The 19888-nt window shown below is 40.3% G+C and overlaps 1 protein-coding gene across 10 annotated transcripts in view; it reads right to left on the reverse strand.

Moving 5' to 3' along the window:
* Positions 1–19888, reverse strand: part of Tnik (TRAF2 and NCK interacting kinase) — a 375608-nt gene that overhangs the window by 59927 nt on the left and 295793 nt on the right. For 7 of the 10 annotated variants that reach the window (XM_063227156.1, XM_013145512.3, XM_013145511.3 and 4 more), the window contains 5 exons: positions 15686–15796; positions 14856–14942; positions 13549–13737; positions 4607–4771; positions 1694–1933 (listed from right to left, as the gene is read on the reverse strand). In XM_063227156.1, coding sequence (XP_063083226.1) covers positions 1694–1933; positions 4607–4771; positions 13549–13737; positions 14856–14942; positions 15686–15796 — 792 coding nt within the window. The remainder of the gene's footprint in view (positions 1–1693; positions 1934–4606; positions 4772–13548; positions 13738–14855; positions 14943–15685; positions 15797–19888) is intronic. The other 3 variants (XM_013145513.3, XM_013145516.3, XM_013145515.3) reach the window with 1 other exon arrangement.

The following is a 19888-nucleotide window of genomic DNA, read 5'->3' on the forward strand; positions in this document are numbered from 1 at the left end:
CATTAATTTGTCACTGGTCCTGATGCTGAACTCTGGAGAAAGAGGATTCCTAAGCCAGGAAGAAAAATGCGTTCAGTGTTTTGAAAAATATCCAGCTTACTTGTCACCAATGCATAGCCACACTCCAGAACGTACCTAGCAAAGAGTAATAGCTTGGTATATGAAAACAAAAGAAAAAAACCCTCAAAACTCAGGACTGTCATTTGAGAGATGAACTTAAAACAATGCTGAGAGTTTGTCTCACTCCAGAAAGAATGGCAATCATCAAGAAATCGAACAATAACAGATGCTGATGGGGTTGTAGGAAAAAAGGAACACTTCTTCACTGCAGGTGGGAGTATAGACTGATGCAGCCACTGTGGAAATCAGTGCAGAGAGTCCTCAAAAAACTAGGCTTGGAAGTCCCATTCGATTCAGCAATTCCCCTTCTGGGTATTTTCCCAGATGAATTGGAAACATCACACCACAGTGATATATGTTCACCCTTGTTTGTAGCAGCACAATTTGTAATAGCTAAATCTTTTGGGTATTTGGGAAACAACCCAAATACCCATCAACTGCAGAACAGATAAAAATTATGTAGTATTTTTATAGAAGGGAGTATTACTCAGCTATAAAGAAGAATAAACTTGAAGCTTTTGTAGGTAAATGGATGGAACTTGAGCCCATACTCATAAGTGAAATAAATCAGTCTCACCTGTGTAAATATCTTATTGTCTTCCTAGTATAAAGAATTGAAAGAGTAATTAAGATCCAAAATGTACAGTAGATATTGTGAAAGTGAAAGGTAAAAAAACTGCCCAAAACGAAAGAACTGGAATCAAGAGAAAACTGGAGAAAAGAAAGATGGGAAAAGATTGTGTGTGTGTGTGTGTATTCATACATATACATATATATATATATACACATACAAAATAGATAACTATACTACTAATCTCTGTTAGTTCATCAAAAAGAACAGTTTTCATGCCTATATCTTGTAATCTGAGTAACTACTTTGAAGATAAAAATTTGCAATAAATTAACCAATGTTAATCTCCTGTTTTTTTGAAAACACAAAACAAAACAAAACAAAAAACCTCACTATTGTTTTATTCAGTGATAAGCCTGGATTTTTTGCCCTGAAATTTTATTTTTAGTAGTTAAATGAGGATGGAATTGAATAAGCTCTGAAAGGATTTTTCCTTAAAATTTCCAAAAGGAGCATTCCTTAAATGAAGCCATCTAGGAGTAATAGCACCTATTGAATCCATGAAATCCAGTTTCACTTTATAAGGTTAAACAATAGGAATCAATAAACCTTTGTCTTTTTATCTGAAAGTTTTCAACTTGTCTAGATGTAGATTCAATCACCAAAGAAAATATCCATTATTTTGTTTTTTAGTATGAATGTGAAAATAGTCTAGGATGCTTCCACTGAGAGTTCTAATTGTGAAACACGGGACATATACTTAAAAGTCAATCAAACTACCTCAGTCTCTGCTCTTTCAAGGGAAAAAAGGAAGTTCAGAAACAACAAATGATATTCTAGCTCTTAGCCTGGGAATATCAAGCTAAGGAGAAGAAATGATCCACTGGCATTATTCCATTCTTTGCTGCTATGAAGGCTGGCAATAGTATTGATAATAATGAAATGATGGTGATGATGATGGTGCTGGTGATGACACAAACACACCAGTAATAGTGACATTACCTTTGGTGGAATGTCTTCTTCCTGTCGTAACCAAGAGCTTCTGTCAAACTTCTCAATGCGAGTGGGAAGAGGAGGGTTTTCAGAGGTGGGATCTGAGTTCTGGCGTGGCATCTCAACACGGTGAGGGGTCACGTTCAGAGCCTCCTGAAACCCAGACAGGCCTTTCGTGGGCTGCTCATGCAATGACTGGGAAGCGGTCAAGGCAGGTCCCTGGGATTTTACAGCCACCAGTTGTGGAATCTAGGCAGAAGTCAACATTAGAGTAGCATTATTAGAAGCAAAAATAGATACACCAGGGTCTCAATCAGTTGAAAGGAAAAATGTCCTGGGCATGAGACTTGGACTACAAAGAGTCTATCATCACTATTCACGGCATGCTTTTCACAGTTCTTCAGAAATCTTCCGCTTAGAGCAGTGTGTAAGACTAACTAGGGTTCCTGGAAGCAACCTAAATGGTTTACTCGGGCCTGCTAAGAAGCCATTGGAACAGTGTGATGAAAATAAAAGTAACTATATTTAGTGACTATTCACTGACAGGAATACATTTTATAAGCATTTCTCTTTTAATATTACAAACATCTTCTTTTTGATCCCCTAACTTGGACCTTAGGAAGCACTATTTATAAAACAAAACTGCTCTTGCAAGCAATAAAACGATACTGTCTACTTGTGAACTTACTGAATGCACCTTGATGTGGACACAACCCTTCCTTCCTTGCACACATGAACAATATCAGGAACAGAGGTTAAGGTGCACTTTCAAGTGCATGGCTGGTTTGTGCTGGAGCCTGGATAGAAACCCCACCATTGCACACTCACAGCCTACAGGCCTAATATCCTGCTTCTCTGCAGTCTTGGCTGTCATCATCTAAACCATTAAATAGCTCTTGTGGTGAAATTTAGTTGTTAATTTTTTTTTTTTTTTTTGGTGGTAGTGGGGATGGATCTTATGACCTCATGCTTGCCAGGCAGGCACTTATGCCACTGAGCTAAATCCGCAGCCTTTGTGGTGATATTTAAAGACAGTAGTAGTCTCTCAGTGAAACTGTGGGCCTTTAAGAGAAGTCATTAAGTTTGGATAAAATATATCCTTTTCCCATTAAGCTGCTCACACTTCACTGTGTTTAATGACTAGTTAAACCTGTCTTTCTTCAGAAAGCTCAGATCCCTGGAGACAGGTGCTTTGGAAGTCATGCTCATCACCATGTCCCCATGCCTAGATTTATGCTTGGCCCATGGAAGGCATTCAGTAGGTCTTAGCTGGGGAAAATTTAGACTGCTTTTTAAATTGAACTGCTAGTTCAACAAACATTAATTTAGTATCTGATTTGTACAAGGACCCATCAAACTCTCTTGCGTCTGAAGTGTCAATTGGAGTGTTATTAATAGCAATTCAAAGGAAATCCTCAAAGTCTAGTTCTATTGAATGTTTTACTTCAACCAGAGCAGAACCAGTCAAATTTATAGCACTGCTAAATAACATTAAATATTATAAGTATATGACTAAAATAAAGTACATTAAAGGATCTAGTATAAAACACAACCTACTTTTAAGAATCTAGAAACAAAAACTGAAGTGCCTGAAGACTGTTCCACTAATCAGCAGTTACCATGTCTACATTTTCACTCCTTAGTCACTTTCAGAGAGGTAAGCTTTCCCCAGCACTACACTTTCACAGGGCAAAAGTACACCATAAAGTCAAAGTTAAGGTTTATAGGAGAGGATATTTGTGTGTCAAAGAGAAGTTCATGTAAAATATGTCTCTTTGACATATTTTTCATGTAGGTATGAAAGAACACACATAAAAACAAGGGGAAGAAGATACATTAAGTTGACTGATGCTGGAAAATCTTGGATCTCATCCATTACAAGCAAATTTAAGGCATGAACAATACTTGATTTTATCACTACTTTTTAAAGCTCCAACACAAACAGCATTTTATATTTCAAAAGTGGCCTGAAAATATAATGTGGAAGTCATAATGCAGGTGGATGCCAGGAATAACTTTAAGGCGTTTGAGTGAAACAGAACAAAACAACAAAACAAAAAGTGTTGCCTTTATTGTTCTATAGAATTACATACTCTATCTCACAATGTAGTTCATTTTTGGGATACACAGTAGTATAAATTAAAAGTCCTATGGAACTTTGAGAAACTTCCCCCTTTCCTAAAAGTGAGGTCATTTCTTTTCCTTGTCAAGTAGCTCACAGCAGTGATTCTCAGGCTCTAATGTGCAGCAGAATCTCCTGGAAGGACTATTAAGCTCAGACTGTCAGGCCTCACATGATGTTGCTGATTAGCAGGCCTGCGGTGGGCCCAAGAATCTGCATTTCTATCAGGTCTATTTGATAATGCTGATCCTGGCATCCAGTGACTACACTTGGGAGAACCATTGCTTCTGAAGATGCAATTTTATTTTACCAAGCCCATTAAATGTTTTTCCAATTTCAGGCTCCAGCCCAAGTCCCAAAGCACACAAGTCTATTTATATTATACACTTTATACTGTGAAGATCTGTGTCGGGGGTGGCAAATCTATGGCATTTGTGCCTCAGCAGGCTGTGCGTATCACTGAAAGCTCTAACAGGTTCACTATCACTGGTCAATGTGAATTTTAGTTTTGGTAAATATTAATAATTGCCAAATTACTGCTTCCACTTGTCCTCACCTTGCAGAAACTTTAGAGTTTTTGAGAGAGGCCAATTCATCAAGAAGTGACTTTATAGTTGAATCAAACTGTAGTGCAATTCCTTTTTCATCTTATTCCTCTACCCTTCAAATTCAGTGGTACCTCATATATGACACTTGTCACCTAGTTTACTTCATGCTCTAATCCACGTTACAATTCATTAGACTTTTAATAAGTTTTATTGTATACCCACATCTCCAATGAAACAAAACAGAGATTGTACCTGGGGATCAACAGGTCTCAGCATAGGGGGTGTTCGAGCAGGCTGAACCCCACTGATGCTGAAGGACTCCGACCTTGGGGGCAAGTTGGGGTCAGAAATCCTGTTGGCAACCTTGTGAGGCATGGCAGGTGAACTCTGCCGGTTGAGCCTTGACCGTTCTTCTACCTACAAGCCAAAGAAGGAGGGAAACTCAGTGGATAGAAGTCAATTCATTTACCAGGAAGGATTTTCTGTAGTCATCTGCACAGCTATTTTTGTGTTCCTCTGGTTAATTCTTAGAGCCAAAATTCCTCATTTTTGCTCTGCATTGATAATTTGCAAAAAGCTTGCTTTCTCAATTCTTTTAAAAATCAGAGCAAATACTAGTGGCAACAACAACAAAAGTGCAGAATATCCAAGCCATTACCTTTCGTACTTCAATTGGCTGAGAAGTCAGGGCTTGCTAAGTGTCTACCTTGGGCTGACTGGGATGTCTTGCTGATTGGTCACAAAGCCATGGGGTCAGGCAGGAAGACAGTTTGCACGCTAGATAACCAAAGGGAACTGCAGTAGGCATTCAGATTGCTTGAAGGAAAATAGCAAGCTGCATTGGGTTGACTCATGGGACAGGAAGTGGAAGGAACTCAGGGAGGCTGACAAGAGGGTGACATAGTGCACAAACCCTCTGCTTCCTCACAGGACTGCTGACAGGCAAGGAGGAGTTCCAGGCTGTCCGCATGATGAGTATGGCCCGTCCTACACAGACTTCCTGTATCATTTTCTTGTTCTCTCTCTAGGCCCTTTCTTTTCAGTTGTCGCTCCCTGCTCCCTAAAATACACTGCTCCTCCTCATTCTTTCCATCCCCAGGTTGGGCGCCACTGCTTGACCTCTCCCTGTTTCTCATTTGTAAGAGTTCCTTCTTGCTTCCCTTCTCTCCCCCTCCCACCCTCTCTCCCCTTGTCATTTCATTTTCCTTCACTGTCTTCTAGGGTCTCTCTTAGCTCAAATCGGGTAACTGAGTCCAAAGGAGTAAAAGCTGCCCTTGGCACCTATTTACAGTGGACTGTCTATTGTAGAGGACAATTTTAAAGAGAAACTTAGATTAGCACGATGCACAGTGTAAGACATGATGTAAGACTGTAGAGACAGCTTCCAGAGATCTAAGACTTCCTATAGATCCTATCTGACTTTTCTTTAGGGTCAACTCAACTGTCGTGCTTTCCGAATTTGGCAGGGCACTTACACCACTATTCCTTCTTTGTTTGTTTGGGTTTTTTTTGTACCGGGGATCAAACTCATGATTTACACTGCTGAGCTAGACCCCCTGCCCCTACTCTATCTACTTTGATGAGTGAGCTCCAATTCTCTTCAGCTGATTCAATTTCCACGCCTGTTTGCATATTTTAATGTAGCAGCCAATATTTTTTCCAATTTTAATGCCTGATTGAAATAAAACTCAAAAGTGCTTTTCTTTCCCACACTCCCTACCCATTTTGAATTTTCTGAAGGCAGACTCAGTCTCTTACACAGAATGTCTGTTTTATTTTTTAAACTGTTGCAGTAACCTCAAATATTTAAACATGATGAAGACATGCCACAAAATAGGAGACATCCTTCCTGCCTCAACTGCGGGCTAATTTTGATGTCTCTTCCCCCCATGTCTATGCAGACATACAACTGGCACCCAACTGACTTTGGATTTGAAATTCAGTATTCCAGAAGCTCATCACACACCAAATGAGTTGCAAAAACCTGGGAACATAAACCATAACACGTATACTTTGTGCGTCTTATGTGCAAAGTATTATATCACCATAGTTATTCAGTTATTGCAATGAGCAAAGGAATGAAAGCTGCCCTTGACATAAAACCACAAAGAAAACATCCTGCAAGGACAGCGATAGATACACTGAGACTAAGGCATGCAATTTACTAGTTTCCAAAAACTTTAAAAAAAGAAAGATCTTTCCAGACAATTGGAAGTGGTCAGATATTAGCCATTTTTAAAATTTTCAGGAATACTATTAACAGGTAAATGACTCTCTGAACTCTTGCTATCCCAAACACTAATGTCTGAGCCCAGGAGCCTAAGAGGTTCAGATACACTTCAGATAAATAACTGGTTATCAACAATCTAACCACGTTATTCTAAATTCAAGAAGCAAATATATTCAGAAAAGGGGGAATACATCTAATCATTATTTTAACTATAAAATATACTCAGTTTTAAATACACATTAAGAGACAGCACACTAAAAACCAACAGTAGAAAAGTAATCATTCTGAAGATAATTCCTTTGGAAACTGACAACAATATTCTAGTAAAACAAGCATCCTTGACAGTATTGGAACCACAAGTCACATAACAAGACAGAGGGTGAGGTATGGATTTTGAGAGGCAATGAATGGCCTTATATAGTTGTGTACAGGTGTTACTATTATATTCCTAGAAAAATTTCTTATGATTTTTATCAGCTTGCACACTAAACTCTGCCATTAGTGCATCTCAGTCTTCAGATGCTAAAATATATAAATAATCAATTGTTACACTTCATAAATTATTTCAGGATGGGTCCAATGTGCATTAATTTCCTAGATTGGGGCTGGGGATTTAGCTCAGTGGCATAAGCGCCAACCAGGCAAACATGAGGTTGTGAGTTCGATCCCTGGTACCAAAAAAAAAAAAAAAAGTGTAATTTCCTAGATTGGAATTTGTCCAAAGAAATTTTAAAATCTATGAGAAGGTTGTAAAAAATCGAGGCAGCCTGGATAACATTTTATATTCTTTTGAAGCCTTGTTTTTTTAATTCTGAATTTTTTTCCAGGGCTGGGAATTGAACCCAGGAGCTTAGTGCTTAGTGCTAGGCTCTGAGCTACATCCTCATCTACATCTTAAGCTACATGCTCAGTTCTATCTGTCTTAAAAAAGAATTATCCTGAAGTGAACAGGACAGAAAGTAGGACACTGCCTTAGCAGGTAACGTTGGTCAGCTGCTTCACAGAAAAAATCACCTCCAGTATTGGAATAAATATACCAGATCAAATGTTGGAAATGGTGCTTCACAATGGAAAAGCTGGAGAGTGGATCTGTAACTGGGCCATTCTGAATATTTTGATACCAAGTAGATGCCTGTCCCCTGATTTATGACAATATATTGGGTCCTCATGGAAGAGGAGATAGATTTATGCACGGGACAAAAAATAATAAAAAAACAAAAAAGTGGCCATTCCCCTGCAGATAAGTATACATACCATTAAAAACAGGTCTAATGAAGACATGTTTCCATCCACTCAGGATATTTACAAAAATCTAGTTAGCAAGGCATTTGCTCAAATTTCCTGCTGCTAAGAAGACATAAAATATCAGGAACACCACATGAAAACAGCGCTCTAGTACCATGAGGCACAGAGCATCCAGGTGCTAAAACGTAACAGCAAATGATCTGTTACAAAAAAATTTCTAATTGACAGGATTATTAGAGCAAAACTTGAACAGAGATTGATCAATTTTACCACCAAACCAAATGTTCCACTTATTAAAAGCATTGTTTTAACATACAAACTAAAGTAACTTTGGTGTCAACCGCCTTTGCAAAAATGTTGTACTATTACTGTAACATTTTAGGGAGAAAGAAAAAAAATTAGTCTAAGAAATAAAATTCTGTTTGAAACAGGGTTGTGACGTTCACTGGATTCTTTCGGAGTGCTGTCTAAGCCCTATAAGATGTATCTTGGCTACATAAACATAGAAGATGTAAAAGTAAATCTGATACAGCAAATTTCAAAATAAATAAAAATATAAACATAAAGAGAAACACTGTGTCAATGTCATGTCAAACTGTTTTGTACACTGAAAACAATTTGCAAGTATACTCGCTTACTTCACAATAATCAATAAGTGTTGAGGATCTCAAAATAAAATTATAAAACTGATTTCAAGAAAGTTGACAGTAAAAGTAGCTTAGGACGTCGGATGAGTATATTTTAATAACATGTTATATAATGTTGGGCTCTTGGATCTATGCAGGACTTATCATGTTTTACCTTACTGAATTAAACAATTAAACATAGTTGCATGGAATTGCATTTGTTTCTGTAACTGAACAAAACTTTTTTTCTTACATTTTTTCTGGCAATGAGAGAGCAAAAGAAAGAAATCAATAAGTAACTTTTTAAGTGCTCACTAGATGCTTTGACCTTGTGTTCACTGGCACATAAAGGGCTGAATCACACATTTTTTGGTAAAACCACATAAGCAGACTATTACTGAGTAATGGGGTCGCCCCTTGCGTGGAGTGCCTTTGAGAGACTCACTCATATAGAATGCTTAAAATGCAGTCAGTCTTAAGATAAGAGGGTAGAAGACTTTTTCAAGATTTATGGCCAAAAAGTATTCTAGAAAAAAGTGTAGAACCGTGTGAATGTAACACATAACATAAAATAAATCAAGGAAACCATTAGCAAGTTGAGATTAGAAATAAGTAGTAAGCACTGAGAAGAGGAGTGAGAAGATGGGGATGAACATGAACTGGTCATGTGAAATCAAGTCAGAAAAAACAGAAACAACACTTACTACCTGCGGGTGGGAACAGAAGACGTGTATGCTGGGCAGCATTTTACTTGCATTTGTACAATGTGTACTGTTTAAGTGACGTGAGCACGTGCATTACTGTCTGGGCCCCTCCTGTGAAGCGGAAAGCAGGGTGCTACATCTCGGGAGCCCAAAGACTCAGCCTGGCCACCTGCCAGGAAACGGAAGAACTGGAACTCAGATATACCCCTTTCTATTTCCATTTGGATTTTTTTTAATGTTAAATCATAAGAAACATAGGAGAAATTGAGGGCCAGCCAGAGTAGAGTTGCAAACTCCCTAAACAGTCTTTAGGACACTCACAGAAGGCAACTTGTATAAAAAGACAAAAAAAAAAAAAAAAAATTAGTGTTAAACACTGAAATGTAAGTAGAGACATTTTTATATACAGGGATGTCAAAATCCAATTGGATGATGGGAAGTAAAGATCTTGGCCATGATTAGGTTATTGTTTGCCACATAAAACTAAGGCCAGATGACGGTTATGCATCTCAGAAAGAACACATGCTGCAGTATTAAAAATCATAACACAATCTCAAGCAGCATTACCACTGTGTGCCATTTTTTTTTTTTTTTTTAGGTATATGGAGTGGGAAGGTGGGATGCACAGAATTGTTTCCAGACCCGGACAATTACATGCCATTTTAAGCTACAAAGAGAAAAAAAAAAAGGAACCTCTATTATCAAAAAAAAAAAAAAAAGTGAGAAAAAAGGCATGCTCACTCAGCTTATGTTCAATATAACATCATACTGAAGCTTTCACAGAACAAGTATGATTCCCATCCCAATCCAGAAATGGCAGAGAATTTGAAAACGGGGAGTATTTCCCTAACCTCCTTATTTTTTTTAGCACAGAGATTCATGTTCCTCTCTGGTTGATATTTGAAAATGAAAGCCAGTACTCCACTCAGGACAGATACAAGATTCAAGAAAAAGAGCGCAACAAGGCTTTTAAATCATCAAGCTCTTTCATTTGTTCTTATTGCATCCAACAAATTAATCAGAAAAGTAACAGTCACTTTTGTTTCACAAAATGAAGAGAGAAAAACACAGAGGGCTACACATCGCAGGATGGCATGGCTGATGAAAAACTGTTGATTTGGAATTGAAGAAAAGTGGATGAAACGATTCTGAAAGATGGAAAAAAAACAAGCTGACAACAGAGTGCAGAGCAGAGGTAGACAGCAAATGCTGAAGCAAATCACAGAATAGGCAAATCTGGGTGGCGTTTTCCTTGGCTCACAGGCCCCAGAGCATCGAACCTGGGTCACAGAAGACAAGGGCACAGCTGTCCAGTCTTCCCTGGAAAGGATGCTTTCAAATTTATATCCTGGGAGTTTAGGCATTTGAAAAAGAAAATGGTGTCCTCAAGAGAACTGATTCAGGCTTTCTTATCAGTTGATAGTTAAGATAAGACATCTGTACATATCTTACAGACCTGAAACACGTGTTACCATTTTGTTACTTTGAACCCCATTTTCATAATACAAAGAAAGAGATCCGCAAATAATGCTTTAGAAGAAAATTGTGTATGCTGCTGATGAGAAGCATTAAAAGGTCAAGAAGACAGAGCTCCTTAGACACATTTTTCTTCCCAGTTTAAGAAGTGGGTATTAAAAAGCAATGAATCAAACGAAGGCAGACAATTACTCATTCTTATTTGTACATTGGCTGCTCCAATCCCAAATTTAGCTCTGTCACTCCCTCTACCACCTAAATAATTTCTTTCTTCTACAATATAATCCTCCAATGTAAGACTTGAGGACTGTTTCATGAGTAGACTGATGGTTAATTGAAAGCTAGATTTTGTTACCCACATCCAGGAGGAGAGGACTTAATACAAAATCCCCACAGAATGTCCCCACCTATGTCTGCAGGTACATGGAGGCCAAAGGGAGAGCACATGCTCGAGCTGCTAGGAAGCCAGCGATGTTAGAAGCCCTCATCCCCAGAGATGGCCAAGAACCCTCACTTTGGGGTGCTTGGTGACATAGCCATGTTATTGCATAACCCACTGCTTTTCTTTCACTGGCAGAAACCTTTCCTGGAAGCATAGGAAAATTAAGATATCTAGGGAATGGCTTTGGTGGCATCTGCACAGATTTGTCTCCAGGCATCCAGGGCTTCGGAGTGTGTGGGAACTCAGAGTTAGTTCTGAATACAGAAGATACACCAGGAGGCATAATGATGAGGACAGACAGCAGACTGGAATCAGTGAAATCAAAGTGGACAAATTCACATCAGAACAGTCCAGGCTGAAGAAAGGAAGTGGGAACTGCTCATGCTCTCCTTTCTTTTCTGGTACATCTGTGAATGAGGGAGCTGCCTGGGGGAGCAAAGGAATTCTGGAATGTTTTGCAAGGGCTCGGAGCCCTCTTAGACAGGCTCTGCAGGTGTCTCTTTTCTAAACTCTTGCCCGGGGGTGGGAATGCTGATGCCCAAGCAGTCATACATCAAGTAAATGCATGTCCCTCCTGCCCTGGGGTCCATCTCTCAGGGCCTCTTTAACTGCCCTCACGGACATGTATGAGCTCGTCATTTTGCACCTACTCGGAGAGGACACACTCATGACCTTAGGTCCTAACTCTGGAGTTGGGCTACTTCTTCGAGAGCAAGAGTATTTTGGCTATCTCACTATGAGCCTTGAGGTTTGCTGAGGCTTAATTCTTCCAAACTAAGCCTAAAAGGACAACTTGGCCCCTGTTTCTTCTGGAAGTGATGCTTCAACAGTAGTTCTGATCTAGAACTATACATTCGTGTAGGTGCGACTGGCCTTAGCTTTATAGTGGTCAGTTTCTCAGCTTCCTAAATAACCGCCATGGTCAAGAGCTGAGTGTCTGGCTTAATTGGGAATTTCTACTTGGCATGGCTAGCAAATGGCTTGTCAGGAGAGGAAGATGGTGCACTGCCGCATAATGATTCTGCTTAGCTGGAAGAGCAAATGACTTAGCAAGAGGTCATGCTTACCTGGGTGCAGGATCACAAAATCGAATTACTGATTAAGAGAAAAGGTAGCCATGATAGGGCTAAGTGTGAATCATGTTTGTACACTGTAAGAGAAAGTCATCAAAAATGTTCCTTGCCTGAAATCAAAATAATTTTCTTTCCAGACTTAGTATTTTTAATTTTTTTAAAAAGCTTTTTTTATTATAATAGCATATGACCATTATAAAGAGTTTAAATAACATATGAATGTATAAGAAAAACTTTAGGTGAAAAATTATTTTTCAAATTTCTACTTCCCTTTAACCACTGTGATTAGCAATAGGGTAACATCATTACATGCATTTTCTGTATATATGTGAAATAGGATAGAAAAATTAAAAGAAATTATAAAAAAATCTTTCATAAGAAATCTGGTTTTGGTGATATTACAGTCCAGATAACTTGAAAAAGCTCTATCTACAAATACCTAATGAAAACAGATAAAAATATGTAATAACTCCAAATTTTCTCTTAAATGACTAGCTATGTTCACACGAAAATAAAGGAAATTGCTAGATGAAATCACAAAGAATGACAAAAAAGAAAAACAGGGTGCCACCCTCATCCTGACATAGTTACTCTTGAAAGTGTGATTGATCTTGGTTGGAATTACGATTTTGTTTGTTTGCTTTTCTTATTTAATAATCATCTCTTTTTCTCCCATTCAAATAGCTTTTAGTGAGATTTTTAAATCAGTTCATCCTTGAGTTAAGTTTATTATTATTATTATTATTATTATTATTTTGGTACCAGCGATAATGACCTCATGCTTGCCAGGCAGGTGCTGTGTCACTGAGCTACATCACCAACCACAAGTTAAGCTTCTGAAAGCCATTCTTTAGCCTTGAAGTTGAGCAAATGAAAGACCTTCACTTGGGAAGTATCTGCACAATATATAAGTGACCTCTGGTCTTGAAAGTGTGCGTCACAGTCACATGTTTCAGGTCCACAGTTCACTTGTGGGGACCACATTGAACAACGCAGTTAGCAACAATGCTTGTAACCAGTACCAGGGTTCAGAAAGACAGGAAATGATTCTGCCTAGAACCTTTCAAATCCCTCATCACATACTTCTGAGGAAGAGTCACTAAAATCTTCATATCAGAAATCCACCTGTATTCAAATGAGGAAAACGATTTTTCTACTTCCTGATTGCCTACAAATATCCGCTATTTCTGAAAAGACACACACACACACACACACACACACACACACACACACACACAGAGTGGAATAAAGATACTTTGCCATTTGTCTACAGAAATGTCATGGTTTTTCAAAAAGCAAACCGTAACTTTCTATGAACCTCATTCAAGGACACTTGTGGAGGAGCGCATGATGGTTGACGGCCTGCCCAACAAGCTGTGGCCACTCTCATGTACGTACCTCCTTGGCCCATGCCGGCTTCTCACTAGGACTCATCCCTTCCTTGTAATGGTACAATGGCTTCTTCTCCAGGGGCCTCTGTTCCTGCCGCTGGTGCTGAAGAGAAACCAAGTAGTCTCTCTCTTGCTTTAGCTGTCTCTGCAGCCTTTCTGCTTGTCTCTGTTCTTCCAATTGCTTGCGCTTATATTCCTACCCAGATCAGGAAAGGACAGCAAAGAAAGGGCCAAATTACTACAAGGAAACGAGTAGGGCGGTAGGAGCGATGCATGCAACAATAGTAAAATGAGGCTAAGTAACAAACAAGCTTACATTTACGCAGAACTACTGGAGAATGTCAGGGGTGCACAGAAATCAGCCCCAGTCTTGTATTAATATCCATGCAAGAACATATCATTTAATGAAAACATTATTGCTTACAGAACAATACCACTTGCAAAATGACTTGTCCCTGATGAATTGCAGCTGAGAAAATGGCAATAATGAGGGTATTTGGATGGCTGGCACACAAGCCCTGTAAGAAGTCATTCACTTCCTAGTGTAGTAATTAAATCACTCAAACATGCATAATTAGATACAAAACTAAATAAACTGCCAGAGATGGTACCTAAATCATCATTTGTTTAATAAAACTTGGGCAGATAAAAACTGTTAGCATGCTTATGTACGTGCTAAAAAAATATCGAAATGCCACTGAGTAAAAAGTTCCGTTAAAAAAAACACACCAAGAAGCCCATTTGGAGAGCAATGCAATAATAATAATAATAAAGAGTACTTCAAGTGGACGCTGCATGAGCAGGGAACATAAAATGTTCCCATCGTAGGAGCAAAACCAACAGTCTGCAAATGAAATACGATTGCAGAGCTGAAGGGTTCTTGTGGAAGTGGTGCGTTCTGCTGTGACTGTACTCCAGCACGTTGCAAGTGGCCTCGGAAATTACTGTGTAATAAACACAGTAGGTTCACTGGCAGTCTGAACTTACAGTAAGGCTGGATTCATGTTAAAGTTTCCCCAATACGTGAACTTAATAAAGAATGCATCGTAATTACATTAAGTGTATAAGAACTTGGCAAAATGGATTAGAACATGTACGAAGGTTTTATGAGGTTTTGAGGTCCACAAAACTTATAGAACCTCTCTTTTAAGTGGCATGTTAGAAGGAGGACACACAGGTTGGGCCAGGGGTATAGCTCAGTGGCAAAGCACCTGCCTGGCAAACACAAGGTTATGAGTTCGATCCCTGGTACCACAAAACAGACACACAGGTTGAGCACAGAGAAGATCAGCTAGCTCAGGGCTTTCCCATTACCAGAAGTAGCGCTTGTTCATGCAGAAGCTGCTGCTGCAAGATTTCTAACTGTCTTTGCTCCTCCTCTAACTGTCGCCTGATGTACTCCTGGAGAGGTAGGCAGCAGAGAATTCGGAAGAACAGAAAGAGAGAGAGAAAAAGAACCAATAATTTCAAAAGTGAGAGAGCTGCCATGTAAAGTGTGGAAGGAAGAAGGGGAAAAATAACCCAGCACCTCCTCATCAGACACAAAGAGTGCGTCACACCAAAGCCACAGCCTTTCAACACAGTCAAAGGCACAAGCCCTCCGCTCGCTACTGTTGGCTGAGATAGCTTACCCTTTACCGCTACTGGCCTTTAATAAACCCAGCCACAGTTTAAAGTTCTTCATTACAGGACGCTCTCTTTATGGACTACCAAGAATCAACAGTGCTGTAAAGTCCTGAGGCTCCTTTGTGAGCAGCAAGGGTAAAACAATCATGTGATGCCATCCAGCCATCTGTGCAACATGACCATCCTGCGGTGTCACTTGTCAGGATGTGATTCTCCAGGGAGGGGCTGATATCAGTGCAGGAATTGAAAGGCTCTACTGAATAGAAGAGTAGGAGTCGGTCCGTTTTCATGCTCCAGTGCTACCTTTCAATCAGAGGGCCCCGACATGTCAGGAGACACTGGCATGGGGAGGGATCGAGGCTGAATGAATGGCCATTGCCAAGGCTGTGCGTTTGACTTGTTGAACAGGTGAGAAGAGTGAAAACCTGACCTGAGTCATCCAAAGCAGGTGCCCCACATCCCAGAGATGCCCAGGGCAGGGGCTGACCAAGGCGCAGTGGGTGCCCATCCGGCCATACCTGCTCGTGCTCCGCACGCCTCCGCTCCTCCTCCCTGCGCATTTGCTCCTCATAGTGCCGGCGCTGCTCCCTCTCCTGCTGCTTCCGCAGCTCTTTCTCTCTCCTCTGTTGCTGTGGGACAACAAGCAGACAATAATCAAGGTGGGGATGGGTAGAGTGGGAGTCGGGAAACCGACAGAAAGGGCTGTGTAACGGCAGAAGAGATGCCTAGTACCCCAGGGTTCTTCTCTCCTGGGCACCTTGGGGGCATGTGGGCAGGGAGGAGGTGTGAGGGGAAGACTCAGGGTCATGCAGAATGCCCTGCTATTTTACTGTCCTCTTATGAGGACTGACCAAAAAGCTCCGTCTGAGTGTTCTCTCCCAGTGGGCAAGGAGAGGTTTTCAAATCAAGGACAGAAAGTTCCAACGCTTAATAGGTTTTTAAATTATGTATCATCAAACTATGAGACTCCTTCTTATGTCAGTTGATCTACTTAACATCATGTAACACAAACATTTTATAGATAGCAGAAGAATCAGAGAAGTAAAGTGACACATTCAAGACCACATAGTATTTAATGACTGAAAGGCCACTGAAGTTACCGACTCCCGCCAGGCAACCAACCACCCTTTTTCATATACCGAGCTGCTTTTCTGTTTTCTGGAGCAATTCATTTGCGTCAACTCCAACTTCTTAGTCAGATAAGACCTTCATGCTCAGGAGCCATCATGATCATCATGAGCACCGTCATCATCAGCCCACAGTGACCTTGGCCCCGAGAGTGGGCAGTTGTAAGCACCTTACGTGCTTCATCTTACTTAATGTCCACAAAAGTTTGCTGAGCTAGATATTTTTACCCTCATTTTAAAAATCAGAAAACAGAAGCACAGGGGATTTTGTTCAAGGTCATGCCCATGTTGAAGGTCAATCACTGTAATGACAGAGTTTCATTTCAAAAACAGTAATATGACATTAACGTTTAAACTCAATCATAACAGCATTGAGGGGAAAACAGGAATGACAGAGAGATCCCCAATTAATTTGGTTCTTTATTGTACTCTCAGGAAAAGAAAACATTTTTGGCAAAGTTAGAACTATGCCATGCAGTTCTTGAAGCCAACGTTTTTCAAGTAGGAGAGTTCCACTATCCCAAGTCTGGCACATTTGGAATTATGTATGGGCTCACAGGAGGTTTTTTGGTTGTTCCAGCATTTGGGAAAAATGACTATCATTTAGCTTGAGGGGCCAGGGAAGTCAAACATCCTGCAACATACAGGACTGTCACACAATACAGAATATTTCCTTATGCAACATTTCCTTAACATCTATTTTGAGAAAAGATTGGAGCCCTTTATGTCATATCCCTATAGGGAACAGATTGGGAGCCCATTCCCCTGTGACAGTGTCACAAAATTTCACTTCATGGCCGAGGAAGCGTGAGGTGTCTGGAGTAAAATGGATCATGAATGTACCACACTGACAGACCTGCTCTGTACAACCAGGAAAAGAGCTTTCATACAAAAGCTCTCTGTCACAGCCCCAGTAAACCAACAATAGATGTTTGAATGCCAAGAAGCCCCTGAGGAAGCCTCCCCACCATAGCTCTCACAGTAGTCCTCCAAATCTGCTGTCTTCCATCAGCCTCTGAGTCTTTAGAGATAAGCAGTATCTTTTGAAACACAAAATCTATCATTTCCAGACTGACAATAACTTGTCCATCTTAGGTTGCAGGCGATAGGGTGGCCACTGGAGGGCTTTAGGTAGCCAAACGACACAATCAGACTAGCATTTTGGATGCCCTCAGCAGCCATAGGGAAGAGGACAAGGCTGGAAGCTGGAAAGCACTTGACACCTTCCTGCGGGTCTAGGCAGGAAACAGCAGCGCACTGGTGGTGTAGGAAAGGCAGGCCAGGAGTCACTGCTCATAATCACTGCTCAGGACGGAGACACTCTCCAGATTTCCAGTCACTCTAATAGGGCTGGAGAGGATGCCAATTAGGTGGAGAAATTAGAAACCGGCCAAATAAAATAGGTAGAATTTGGTAACAATGTAAGAATGGAGCTCTTGGCTAGCAAGCATGATGGATAATACGACAGAGAAGAACAGGAAAAACACTGGCATGTTGGTCCCAGACACGCCATTATTTCTTTTGCAGAAAAACAATGTAGGAGGACACCAGAAGAAAACATCGTCATAGGAACCAACTGAAAATTTTGGATTACAGACCCAAAACGGAGACATTTCCAACTCACTGAAGTAAATTGGTGCCAGGGCAGACAATAAAGTAATTATGTGTACATATCCGGTTCCTGGCAGGAGAAAGTCCTAATTTATCTAACATTTCAAGCTTTTTTTTTTCCCTCACAACCATTGGTCTCCTTTTTGGGGAAAAGAATAATCAAGTCTTCTGAAGATGAAACTGATTTTTATGTGAAGGATTTGTACATTTTCAACTCCTTTGCCAGGAATCAATACTGTGTTATAATTACACGTCATTCAGGTCTCTACGCAAGGTATATACCGTATTGATTGCAGCTCAAGAACGTTTGGGCTTCCCAAGTACTGTGCAGTTTCTGAGAAAGACACTAAAAATGACTAATAATTAATAATGATCTCACTCACATCAGCCTCTGCTAACACATGGAGGCATCTGCCAGGGCTTCGGTTCCTGTGGTGAGGATGGAATAATAAATTACTCCCTCAACTTTCTGAGGGCACCCTGCCAATTCCCAGCTGCTGTGGCTCCATGCTGATGACTTTCCTGGAAAGATGTTTACTTTCTCTCCCCCTGGGCACAGGGCTACTGGAAGGACATATTGAAACATGTCAAAGAAAGACCAAGTCCCTGGCCTCAAATAGACACCTCTACAAAGCTTTAATGACTCTTGCTCTCCCTGAGTCTGTCAGGCTGGGCCTGGCACCTGACAGGACACACAGAAGCTGTTCAACCGAACAAAGGCAGGAACTCAGAGAAAAACAGACACACACAAAAGATCCCAGCTCAGTACCTTCCTAAGTATTTAGTGTCATTTTCCGTCCTATTAATATTTATGGACTATATCACATCCTATTTTATGCTTTTTGAATGTATTTTATCAATTTTGCAGTCTAGGTTGGAAGCTACAGGGTTTGCGGGTTTCTGTTTGATTCCGGCCTTTATCATTCACTGTTCTTCACACAGGGCCTGGCACTGTTGGTATTTGTTGCCCTGAGTACAGAAGACTGGAGAAACAACAGAAGAGACAGAACTTTCACAGAGTTTGGGACTAGCTCTCACCCTTCCATGCCCTTTTAGCCTTCACAGGCTCTCACAGGCCAGAGCATTCCGCTACATTAACCACATAACAGGGTGTAAGAATGTTTTTCTAAACAGAGAGCCACCGACCATTTACACTGGCAGGATATCTATTTGCTACTTTAGAGATTTAGAGGTTTGAAAATAAAATGAAAGAATAGGCGTGTAAGCTGAAAGGAACAGGAAAACAGAAACTCAGTATTTTTAGGTTACATTCAAAGTAAACATAATGATGATAGTGGTCTTGCTGGCAAAAAGAATGGCTTCAGCCAACTACTCTAAGAATCTTGGCAGATATTTCACCTATACTGAACTGCTTAGAAGTCTATTTTCAGCCGTATCTTCTTGGAGGCACTGAAAAAGTTCTATTCCTGACGATCAGACATTCAGTGACTCTTACTAGGCGGATGACAGATAGTGCTTAGTGTGCGAACTGTCCAGGCTAAAACCATTGTTGCCTTACTTGGTGGGGTAGGTGAGAAGGCTTTCTCATGCTGATTGTCCCTCCTGGTGTTCACCAGGAGCGATTTTTGGAGGAGGTTCTGATCCTCCCCAAATATGCTCCCCTTGGGACACCTCCAGATGGAGGCTGTATGCTCTCCTCTCAAGTGAACTGGATAGTTAATTTTATGGAGGAAATTTTAGCCCCGGTTATGTTGAGAGCATCCTCTAAGGTTAAATACAATTATCCCAGATTAACTATGTAGAATTTCTGTTGTTCAAATTCTTGCCAGAGAATATCACCTCAACTCTAAATACTACTAAAAATACTCAAGTCTTATGAAAGGCCCATTTGTAAGAAATAATCCTCGTGAATGTGCGTTGTGAATGCTGTGGAGCTGGTCTTTCTTTCCTTTGTTTCTTTAAAGGCTCTACTTGGAGTACTTAAAATCAGCAGAAAGGCTTGTGCCGACACCAGAGGATTCT

The sequence above is a fragment of the Cavia porcellus genome, unplaced genomic scaffold, assembly GCF_034190915.1.
Source record: "Cavia porcellus strain 051 isolate PalLab524CR breed Dunkin Hartley unplaced genomic scaffold, mCavPor4.1 scaffold_17, whole genome shotgun sequence".
NCBI lineage: Eukaryota > Metazoa > Chordata > Mammalia > Rodentia > Caviidae > Cavia > Cavia porcellus.